The sequence below is a fragment of the Carassius gibelio genome, chromosome A24, assembly GCF_023724105.1.
Source record: "Carassius gibelio isolate Cgi1373 ecotype wild population from Czech Republic chromosome A24, carGib1.2-hapl.c, whole genome shotgun sequence".
Taxonomy (NCBI): Eukaryota; Metazoa; Chordata; class Actinopteri; order Cypriniformes; family Cyprinidae; genus Carassius; species Carassius gibelio.
In genome coordinates, this window is record NC_068394.1 from 5,226,174 (window position 1) to 5,238,673 (window position 12,500).

A 12,500-nucleotide genomic window follows, 5' to 3' on the forward strand; every position below is an offset into this window, starting at 1 on the left:
GAAACCGTCGAGTGCAATCTGAGAGGAGATATATCCTAAACATTTGATCTACTTCCACCTCTGACCTGGTATGTTGCATGTCCACAGATCATGATCGTAGAGGGGATTCTGTTCTGCTGTCTGTCCCGAGCGCACTGCAGAAGAGGAGCTGAAGCTGACATCAACGCTGCTGGCTGCAACTTTAACTCTTTCGTCCGGCGAGGTGTCAGGTTTGTGGGTAGGTCACATTTCTTGTAGATGTCTTTTGTTCACTCCTTTATTTTGTTACCTTTAGGCCCTCATGGAATGTGCATTATTTTGTCCAGAACTCCGTGGAAGGATTTTAAAAATGTGTTAAACTGATACAAATAAAATTCTGTCACTATGTACAGTACTTGACTCTCTTGTTGCTCCAAAGCAATTTTTCCGCTGAAGACAAAAGAAGATATTCTGAAGAATATTCACACAGCTACCTTTGATGACACATTACATGCACAAAAAATTGCACAAAAGTGTAACTCTCAGAACATGTACACTGTAAAAAATTTCCTGTAGAAATTACAGTAACTTACTGGCAGCAGTTTGCCAGTACCTTACTGTAAATTAAACTTACAGTAAAAATACTGTATTCATATTTACAGTACCATTTAACTTGCTGTAAATGTATTTGCAGTAATATATTTTTTACTGTAAAACACAATTATGTTTTTTTCTCCTTTTATATATTTTAATACAATAAAATATTACTTTACACTGTGAAATTTACTGTAATTGGTTCACTTTTATTATGTATTGTAAAACTTTACAAATTATTGTATTTCAACAGGTCTCATGTCTCAGTAGTAAAAACTATAAAAAGAAACAAAAGACTGTTTAACTTCTTTTATTGGTTTAATAGTTAAATTGTAATACTTGAATTAACATTTTAATATTCTTGCAGATTGTACTTTCAGTTTTCCAAAAACTTGAATACATTTCATTTATACATAAAAGTTTCATATTAAGAGCATTTTAAAACAACAGACATGAACAGATTCAGTCATAAGAACAATCTTAAAAATTTACAAATTCAGAAAACTCCTGTGTAGAATGTATTTGCTCTTAGTAGCTTAATAGTTTTGCCAGCTGAAATCCAGAAACTCCTTAAAGGGATAGTTCACCCAAAAATCAGAATTAGGTCATTAATAACTTACCCTCATGTCGTTCCAAACCCGTGAGACTTCCGTTTATCTTCAGAACACAGTTTAAGATATTTTAGATTTAGTCCGAGAGCTCTCAGTCCCTCCATTGAAGCTGTGTGTATGGTATACTGTCCATGTCCAGAAAGGTAAGAAAAACATCATCAAAGTAGTCCATGTGACATCAGAGGGTCGGATAGAATTTTTTGAAGCGTCGAAAATAAATTTTGGTTCAAAAATAGCTAAAAATATGACTTTATTCAGCATTGTCTTCTCTTCCGGGGCTGTTTTGAGACAGTTCAAAACAAAGCAGTTTGTGATATCCAGTTCATGAATCATTCGATGTAACCTGATCTTTTTGAACCAGTTCACCAAATCAAACTGAATCGTTTTATGCTGTTCGCGTCTCCAATACGCATTAATTCACAAATTACTTAAGCTGTTAACTTTTTTAATGTGGCTGACTTGAGAACGAGTCAGTATTTTGTTCATTATCTGGCTCAGCTCGGTGTTCATCTTCAGTTCTCTTTTCACAGCAGTTCAGTCAGTGTACTTTTTGAGTAAATGAATTACTCCGGGATATTGGTTTGTTTGAACTCAGAAGTGTCAGCCACATTAAAAAAAGTTAACAGTTTAAGTAATTTGTGGATTAATGCGTATTGGAGATGCGAACCGTTTAAAATGATTCAGTTCGATTTGGTGAACTGGTTCAAAAGGATCCAATTACATGGAGTGATTCGTTCGTGAACCGGATATCACAAACTGCTTTGTTTTGAACTCTCTCTCACAAAAGACACGGAAGAGAAGACAATGCTGAATAAAGTCGTAGTTTTTGCTATTTTTGGACCAAAACGTATTTTCAATGCTTCAAAAAATTCTAACTGACCCTCTGATGTCACATGGACTACTTTGATGATGTTTTTCTTACCTTTCTGGACATGGACAGCAGACCGAACACACAGCTTCAATGGAGGGACTGAGGAGATAAATGGAGGTCTCACGGGTTTGGAACGAAATGAGGGTGAGTTATTAATGGGTGAATAAATTTTTTGGGTGAACTATCCCTTTAATGAAGGAGGATACATGAGGGTTCAGACCAGAGTTCTTCCTTTGCACCATCTTCCCACTTCTTTTGATGACGTGGAACTTTGAGGAGCACTTGCTGTTGTCAGGGTTAACATTCAACCTTTACATAACAGAAAAAAAAGGTAGATCATTTGATGTGAAAAATGTCTAACAAAACAACCAAATACTCACAACACAACCAAATACAGAAATGCACTGCAAATGGCACAGAACACAACGGAAATATTTCCAGGGGACCCAATATGTGACGAACCCGGATGGAGCATGTTTAGTACTCAACGTCTACTTTTGTTTTCTTGCAAAAAATACAGAGATTACATATTTATGACATACAACTTTATATACAATATAAAAAATGTAAAAAGAACATGAGGGTAAGATATTAATCTATACATTAGTAACATTGTAAAAAAAAATTGTAATGTTATGTTTAAATAAGTTTCATAGGTAAGAAATGTAAGGTAATGTAGGGTCCAAAGATGAAACAGCTAATTTAAAAGTTGAGACACACACAGATAAATAAAGCATATTATGAAAACTTTTTTGTATAAAATGTGTTTATTTGCAACAGTTATGTTAACAGCAATAATAAGACATTTATGTCCTAAGTACAGCTATTAAACTGATAGACACCATGCTGCTTTGTCATGAGAACATCCCAGGTTAAAATAACGAGGAAATTACGTTGGCTAAATCCGAAATCGCCCCCTTAACACTCATTCACTCATTTCTACATTAGTCCACTAATACGGTTCACTTGAAGCTGTGAATGAAAACGAGTGAGTGAATTCGGACAGCCGTTGATCGCGCACTGGATGTACACAGTCGGGTTCGTCACTTACTGGGGTCCCCTGAAAACATTTCCATTGTGTTCTGTGCCATTTGCGGCGCATTTTCGCGAACGAGATTATGTTATTCTCCCGATGCTGATGTACAGAACAAATGTTACATTTGAAGTAGACATATTTTTCTCTTGGTTGTTTAGTTTCCTTAACTTTATGTGTTTGCGGTAACGTTAAATGTGAGACTGAGGGGTGGAGAGGCTTTGGAAAGTGTATGAGCATTCAGGAACTGCACACGAAAACCTTAAATTCGCCGTGTTTTTATGTCCTTTGGCATGATTAATAAAGGTGTATAATGTCTCCACAGAGACGCCAGTGTTTGCACACGACACGAACATTGCGGGTTTTACTCTAGCACTACAAGCATGACGTGCATTTATATGGGGTAATCAGTTAACAGCAAGCGATAATAGCGGGAAAAAATCCGACTGACTTTAAGCTAAATCCACGAAAGCTTTGTTGTTCGGCTAACAGTTCACATGAACACTCACCAGCTCCTGGAGTGGTCAAACCCAAGGCAGAGACCCGTTAATGTCCATATTTTGACGGTGAAACGTTCAGAAAAGGGAAAGAAAGGAAAGAAATATGAATGTTTGCACAGTCACCACAACTCTCTCTAGCTCTCTTCACAGCATAAATGTGAGGTGACTGCGCGTCGTTCAGTGGCAGCGTTTTTTTATTTATATTTTTGTTTTAGTTAAACCAAAGATATAATATATTTAAAGTAAAAGAAGTAATATTTGTACCCACCTTTGCATCTGACTGGTTCTTTTCGCATCTGTGTGTCTTGTTTTCTTCTTTCTCCAAGTGGGAAATAAAACTTGATCTGTGATTGGTCAGGTTTCGCGCTCATTTTTTCTTTACTGTATTTAGATTTACAGTAAATTAAAAATACTGTAATTTAGTGTCGCCAAGAGGGTATTCCCCAAAATGTAACTATAAAATACAGTAATATGCTGTATAACTGTCCTACAGTAAAATACAGTTCATTTTACAGTTAAATACTGTTAAATTTACAGACATTTCTAACAGTGTATGTATGTATTCCTGATAATAAAATGGCTAAATATTTGTGGTCATTTGAGTACCAGCATGTCTCTTATGATCACCCACTTTGTATTTATTTTATTAAAAATACAGTAGTAATATTGTGACATTTTATTATGATCATAAAACTGTTTTCTATTATAATATTTACCTTTACATAAAATTACATATTTTAAAATATAATTTATTCTTGATTACTCAGTCTTCAGTGTTATATGATACCTAAGAAATCATTATGAATATCATTCAGTATTGGTGGTCAATTATAATAATGGTTCTTTTCACAGTCAAGGTTGAAAAATTTTCCAGGATTCTTTGATAAAGTTCAAAGGAGCGTTTATTTAAAGTAGAACTCTTTTGTAACCGTCTTTACTGTCCCTTTTGATCAATTTAATACATCCTTTCTGAATAAATATATAATTTTTTAAATCTTACAAGTTTTCCCTTTTGAAGTTTTCACAAAAAACATAAATTGGTATATAAAATCAGCCAATATATTGGTTATCAACTTATATTAAAATAAATAGCAATAATTATCAGTTATCAGTGCATACAGTGTAAATTCAATGTTTTTTCCCTTCAGGCGTTCATGTGTTTGGCTTATGCGCCACGGCTTTGATTACCGACATCATCCAGTTGTCGACAGGTTACCCCGCCCCCTACTTCCTGACTGTCTGCAAGCCCAACTACACTCACCTCAATACCTCCTGTGATGACAGTTTCTTCATCCTGGAGGACATCTGCTCAGGATCTGATGCCGCTATCATCAACGCCGGCAGGTACAGCTCTGATTCATGGCGAACGGAGACCTAGATCTCTGTGGGATTAACAGTGCCACAGTCACGTGAAACGAAGATTATCTTAACACCCCCTGAAAAGTTGGTAAAACAATCTTTAAATATTAGTCAAAAACTCCTGATACTCAGGGATTCGTACGAAAGATATACAGGCACAAGAGACTTCATGGATCAGAGCCAAGCCTCTGTGCAGCCTAAGAATAGAGGCTGAAGATTAAAGGAATAGCTTCTGATGTACTTTTTAATAAGGTTGGTTTTCAAGGGAACGGATGAGGCTGTGGACCATTTTTCTGCTAGTGTAGATTCACTAAATAATGGAGTACTGAACTGGCTTATGAATTTCTGAGCATTCATACAGTACACTGACACAAATACCGTTTGCCCCGTTTATAACTCCGGCTCTGTCTGGAGAGGTTCGCTGTTGTGATGATCCAGGAACTCGCAGTCAGACGGAGTTGGACGTGTTCTAGACCAGCAAGTATAATTTGATGCCTCAAGTTCTGAAAGTGTAGATAATCTTTTCTCTGGAACCTTTTATTTACTGTATGTCAGAGATAATATAGTGTATGCTGCTGTAGCAGTGCTATCTGTGATGGTTTCCTGCTTATGATGCCACTGTTAATGTTTGTTTATCATCTGAGAAGATGCAGACACAACATTAGGTACAACAGATTCAGCTCACCATGGGAGTCTCCTAATATATAGTGGGTATAGAAAAGACCCCCCCCCCACACCCCTTAAAATAATCAGATTTTGATGCTTTGCAGCCTGAAACAAAGACGGACACAGTTTTTTGCTTTATCCAGCTGTCAGTGCAACTTATACCATCCAAGTGATATATATATAATAATAAACATGTCAGACTGCACAGCAAAGCACTTAAAACCACCCCTAATAGACTAATAGATAACTGCATAGCAACCCACTAGAAACCACCTGACATCGTATAGTAACTGCACAGCAACAAATTAAAAACCACACATAACACCATATAGCAACTGCATAGCAATGCGCTAAAAACCACCACAACCCCCTATTACAACCACAAAGCAATGCACTAGAAACCACTCCTAACATACTACAGCAACCACATAGCAACACACTAGAAATCACCCTTAGCACCCTATAGCAACTGCATGGCAACTCACTAAAAACTACCTCTAACACCCTATAGTAACCCTATAGCGATCCTAGCAACCACACAGCAAATACATTTAAAAAAAAAAAAAAACCCACCTTATCAAAACTGCACGGCAATGCACTAAACACCGCAAATGAACTTAGTATAGCATATGCATTAAGAAGAGAGGTGTGGACTTTCAAATGCGTATTTCAAATGTGTCTGCTGTATTCTTTCTCTCCTTCGATAACAGAGTTGATCAGAATTGCTTTCATTTATTTCAGAAAATCCTTCCCGTCACAGCATGCAACGCTGGCATCCTTTGCTGCTGTGTATGTCTCGGTGAGTAAAAGTCAGTCATTCAGAAGTATTTAGGCACTTTTCACTGTGCTGTTAGAAAGATTAAAAAAAATGTCACCTTCTGTGCAAAACTGACCCTGATGTGTGAATCAAAAGACAGCAGTTCTCCACTGTAATTTGTGCAGCAACATCAATGTACATTGTATGTGTCAATGTAGTGAAATGGAGTGTTAGCCCCTATGAGCTGCGTTTGTGTTTTTAGTATATTTGAATGTAATTGTCCATTCAAGGGTAGGAATGCAACAATTTGCGTCTTTACATTTTTCTATGCTTTTGACATCATAAACTATGTGCACATTACTGTATATAAGCTGACAGCATGTGAACAAATGTTTGAATATTATTCTAATTATCAAAGTGTGTATGAATTTTTCTCATTGTAAATGCTGTGGCTGTGGCTCACTACCTGATTTGGCTTTGGCTTGGAAACATTACAGCATATCTAGATTGTCTTTTTCTTGTGCAGATGTATTTCAACAGCACACTAACAGACTCATCCAAACTGCTGAAGCCTCTTTTGGTGTTCTCCTTCATCATCTGTGCCATCATATGTGGTCTAACCCGTATTATTCAGCACAAGAACCATGCTGTTGACGTTTACCTGGGCTTCCTTCTTGGAGGGGGCATCGCTGTTTACCTAGTGAGATGAATATAAGAAGTTTACGATATATTTAATAGCATTTTAAAGCAATTTCAAGATACAAAGGGTCTTGGAAATGTAGTCTACTTGCATGTTTACAACATGAAACATGGGGACTACAATTTAGCCAGCTAGTACATGTTCCTGGATCAGACCTTTGTTGGTGATGGAGTAACATTCTCATCAAATAATTGTATGCCAAGCTCTAACATTCCTCTAAAACCAGAAGGAATGGTCCAAACTCAGACTCTAAGCCTAACCATAAAATCAGACTAGTTGAGAGAACTAGTGGTTCCAGGACTGAAAATAAATTTGATCCAGGAACATGGTCAACTGTGTTACCAAAACCCTTATTATAAAGCATGTTAGGAAATATAAAGAAAATATTGTGTTTTGTCCACCCAGGGTTTGTTTGCTGTAGGAAACTTCCAACCGAGCAAGCAGAAACAGACAAGTCAGATTCACGTTCAGGATTCTCATCGAACTATGGCTGACCTTTGCCAGCAAGGTCACCACCTACCTGCCAAGAGTTGCAGTGGCAGCGATGGCCTCTCATCTTCATGCTCCGAGGGCATACTGCGCCGCAACACCAAATACCACCAGGCTGGATCTCTTAGCAGCCTGAAAAGACCAAGTGGAGATGTGGATGTCATCGCCTGCAGTCCTCCACACAAGGAGAACATGGTGACCTTCAATACCTTGCCCAGAGTGCACACGCATGCCATGGATGAGTCTGCCTTCCGCAACGCCACCATCCACACCTCCTCAGTAGATTTGAGTCGATCGAAGCAGCTGCTGATGCAATGGAAGAGTAGGAACGAGAACCATAAACACTCCCTGCATGCCATGGAAGGCGGACCAGGACTGTCTCCTCCAAACAGCATGGAAATCCGCTGCAATTCTGAACCCTCAGCTGTGGGAATCAATGGTGAACATCAGGGACCTGGAACTCCTTACCTAAAAATGGCCACTGGAAGTACAACACTACCAAGCAACCCCAGTGGAATTGCTGGCTGTGCTCGGATAACCATCCAGTCTCGACCTGGTTCCTCGCAGTTGGTGCACATCCCAGAGGAGACACAGGAGAACATGGGAAATAGCAGTAACATCCGTGAAAAATGGCTTAAAAGCATGGAGAGGACTGCGGAGAATGGTGGGGAGGTACCAATTGTTAGGACTAACTCTAATGGCCAGCCACGCATAATGCAGGTCATTGCAATGTCCAAACAGCAAGGTCTCCTGCAGGGAAGCTCTCCCAGTTCTGAGAGTAGCAACCACACCAGCTCCACAGCACCACTGCAGCGCTACAACACCCTAACTGAGGAGTCTGGAGGTCAAGGCAGCACTGGAGCCATCATTCGGGTGGAAGCCCATCCAGAGAATGGCCGACCCATGGTGCATGCGCACTCCACAGACGGAAGTGGCTCCTGGACATGGAAGTCCCAAAGCAGCTTTAGACATTCATTTGAGCTCAACGACTTGAATCAGGACTCCGAGAGCTCAGAATCCGTGAGGGATGGGAACAGTTCAATGGACAGAAAAAAGAATGGCTCTAATGCTCCTAAAGTCGTCGCAGTGCCAACTGTCCCTACTGTATCTACAGCAAGTGGAGACCAACATCCCAACCAGACCATTTCCACCATCCGGGTCCCTCCCATGGAAATGACAGAATCTGGTCCTGAGAGTAGCGATTCAAGCTTGCGCAGAAAAACCAGGATTCTCATCCCTGAAAGAGGAAACAGTCCAGATAATACCAGGAATATTTTTTACAAGGGGACATCCACCACCCCAGTTTTCAAAGAGTAGCCAGTAATGAAGAAAAATCAAGAAACCAGAAGAGGTTAGGTGTTACATAGACACACACGCTATGTTTTACACATCTCCGATGGCATCGCTTGTTATGCATGAGATGATTCACTGACTTAAAATGATGTGACAAGTAAGAAAAGCACAAAATCCAGGTTTTGGTCATAGTTCGTTTACTTTTGTGAAAATGACATTGTTAACATATGACATTATATCACATGGAAATGGTCTTACCTTTAGTGAAACACTGTGAAGCTGGAACTTTGACTGTGCCAAGATTGAACTGCAACACTGTATTTAAGCATTTAACATCTCAGATATCTTAAAAGATTTTCCATATAGTCATCATTTCACTTATTCATACACTAATAACTATGCTAGCTGAAACCTTTATTTTTGTATTCTGTAAATAACTTTAAAACTTGGTGCTGCCCAATTCTGAGAACATTATGTAAAAAAACATCAAGTTAAGAAAAAATAATAATAATTACTCACCATTTTAAATTTCTTATGACCATAAGTGCTTAGGATATTTTCTGTAGCAAGTGATAGTCATAAAACACGCACTTCACGTTTACTACTTGCAATACAAATACTTTACATACCGTATGTGCTGTATCTGTAGGAATTTGTAAATAAAATGTACATTCATGCACATTTTAATACACGTAAAAGGATTATGGTTTAGAAATACAATGATATACAGTAGTATGTATCAGTATCTAAAAGAGAAAAATTTAAAATGACTACACTTTATGTACAAATACCAACAAATACTTATAAGATTTGTTACGTCTATTTAAAACTATTATTATCAAGAAAAAAAAAAAACATTATTATTGCACCTAATGTCTATCTTCCACTTTTTTCCTCAAACGTACATTTGCAGAATTAATTTACTGGTTTCCTACAGATGATTCTGATTTGATTTCAGTTATTTTAATAAGGTTAGCTGCATTAGTAGCAAAACGATATTCCATGTTTCCTAATTGTGGTTATACCACTGTGAGCTCCAGCTTTTTAGGCCAAACAGTCATATTAAATGTATTATATACTTTTGTGTAGCCACACACACACACACACACATGCACGCACACACAAAATCAATAAATACAATTACAACGGCTTTACTGTTCACAGAGAGATTACAAACTACAGCAGTTAGTTCCATGTTTATTTACTGTGTAACTTTTTATAAACCGTAAATTAATGTGCCAGGGGGTATTTTAAAGGGAAGATTCTGTTTTGAAACATTTCTATAGAAGTCTGTATTCTTATAAACCACAAACTCTTTTAGCACAGCTGTAGCCAGTGCATGGTAGTTTGATATTTCACATTTATTTTTGGTTTCCTTTTTGTAAATTATGCCTTTGTGTAGCAGCTGCATATGTGATTATTTATACAAAATATAAATGACTTGTTGACAATCTTTATAGATAAAGCCACACCAGAATATATTGTATGTTATCTCTAACATGTCAAGAGATTGTTTGGATACCCGTAAATGTGCGCTAATGATTTTAGAAATGCATTAAGCATGCTGGTAGCAGTGTGTGTGTGTTATCTGAGGAACGTTTTACTCTGTAGCACTCTGTAACTGTCATTGATACAGTGACGTGCGGTTCAGTTTGGATAAGAATAAATCCAGTCGAATCTGTTACAATGATGTTACGAGTTAATAGTGCGGAGACCTGACTCAAAAAAAATAATAATATGTCAAACTTTGTTATTTATGTACGTAACCTTTGAGAATACAGTTTGTTTCTATCGTTACATGGCTTTGTTTCACTCCAGTAACTGGGTAGATGAAGAAAAACTGTGCTGTATCAGTGTTTGAATAAACATTTGCTATTTAAAACTGCTGAGTCTCTTCAATAATTAATTGGCTGCACATTTGTATTTGCACTTTCCAAAAAAAATTAAATGAGATTATGTCAACAAAAATTATAACCCTATGTCATATTTGATTGTTGGATACTGTCAAATATTTGACTACTGAAGTGGGACAGGGCAAAATCTTAAATGGCAAAATTGGAATTGGATGCTATTCTTGGAGAGTGCTTCATACTGTGTTTCTTCATCACTGCTGTCATAAAAATAAAAAATATGGTGTGAGAATGATTTCTCTGTCAGCTGAGAACAGTCAACAGCCATACACGAATTTGACAGACTGTGGGTTGAATGCAAATTTAAGGCGTAACAAGTTTAAATTGTTGCCTGTGGTCTTTTGTCCATCCTTCAAAATACTCTGTCAGAAAATTAGTCCGGTCAAATAACTCTCATCCCTTCCCCTACACCACCCTACATCTCTTGCATCAAGCAAACCAAAGCTTGCATGCAACGCTTTATCCATGGCTATACATTTAAAGAGGATGTTTTGAAAGAACCATTAATTTCACACCAGATCAAGAACGTGTGACGCCACACAAACAGACACAAAGCTCTCTTCATGATCTGGAAATGCTGGTCTCGTTACGACTGCCACGTGTAATTATCATGGTACAGTATAAAGTAGGTCAGTGAATTGACCTAAATTGAATGTGAGCGCTGCCAGATACAACCTCATCTCTAATGAACAGATGAAGTAAACCAAAGGAAAATAAAAATCAGCATATCAGCAATGGAAGCTCTTAGAACAAACAGAAAAACCTTTGTCTAAACGCCGTGGCTCAAACAGAATCACTAAAACATAATATTCTTACAGACACTTCCTGATAGCTTCCCAAGTGTCAACATGTTTCACTGCAGTCTCCTGTGAAAACGTACCTAGCATAGCTATTTTTAGGAACCATAATTTAAGTATACTGCTAGAATATAGTTAGTAACCTCAAGTAAAACTATGGATAGCCTTTCATTGCTGTATTTTGAATAAATGCCTCCACTAGTACCATCCTAGTTAGGGATAAGGTAAATCCCTAATACGTTTTTAGGCTAACTTACTTCAATACAAACAAATGTCTTTAAAAGCAGCCAATATCATTAGTGTATAGTAAATACTAGTCTGTGTGCTCAATTAACATATGGGAATGCTAACCAGGAATCTATTAAGCTACAATATCCTGAAATCTATTAAGCTAACATGCTAAAGCTAATGATGTGGGTTCCCAATGAAATGGAATGCAATCAACTACAATCAATGCAAGCAACTACTGCCTTTGAATTATCTGGAATAACCTTTTAGTTTTGAATATGTATTGTTGAATAATATATTGGATCTGAATTAATAAATAATGTAAGGCGCTTGCCGTTCAAACTGATACAAAAACAGTGTTAGCTCATCTGAAATCAGAGGGCAAGAAATTCATAAATAATGACTGAGTTTTCATATTTGGGTGAACTACTCTTTTAAGTAAGGTTATGTCAGGTAAATAGTGAAATTCACATGCCAACTTGATGCCATTAGAAACTGAAATGCTAATGAATGCCCTTTAAATGTAGCAGTGATCTTAATGGAACAACCATTTGTCAGCATAACAATTTATTTATATATCGCTGATTTAATATCTACCTCACAGCATTTGAGCATTGAAAGGTCAAAACTTCAAGTCATGTTGTATACGATATGGACAGCAATGGCACAGGGACAGTTTGGAAATGAAATTAAGGCCTGATTGTGACAGCCAGTGGTTTGTCTCATTTGAAATG

At 37.4% G+C, this 12,500-nt stretch overlaps 1 protein-coding gene across 1 annotated transcript in view; it reads left to right on the plus strand.

The window, feature by feature from the left end:
- LOC127945907 (phospholipid phosphatase-related protein type 4-like) overlaps positions 1-10,713 on the plus strand; it is a 19,628-nt gene extending 8,915 nt beyond the window's left edge. Inside the window, exons 3-7 of the mRNA XM_052542032.1 lie at positions 88-217; positions 4,716-4,911; positions 6,334-6,391; positions 6,876-7,049; positions 7,455-10,713. Of these exons, the coding sequence (XP_052397992.1) occupies positions 88-217; positions 4,716-4,911; positions 6,334-6,391; positions 6,876-7,049; positions 7,455-8,855 (1,959 nt within the window). The 3' untranslated portion in view covers positions 8,856-10,713. The remainder of the gene's footprint in view (positions 1-87; positions 218-4,715; positions 4,912-6,333; positions 6,392-6,875; positions 7,050-7,454) is intronic.
- Positions 10,714-12,500: the final 1,787 nt, after the last annotated feature.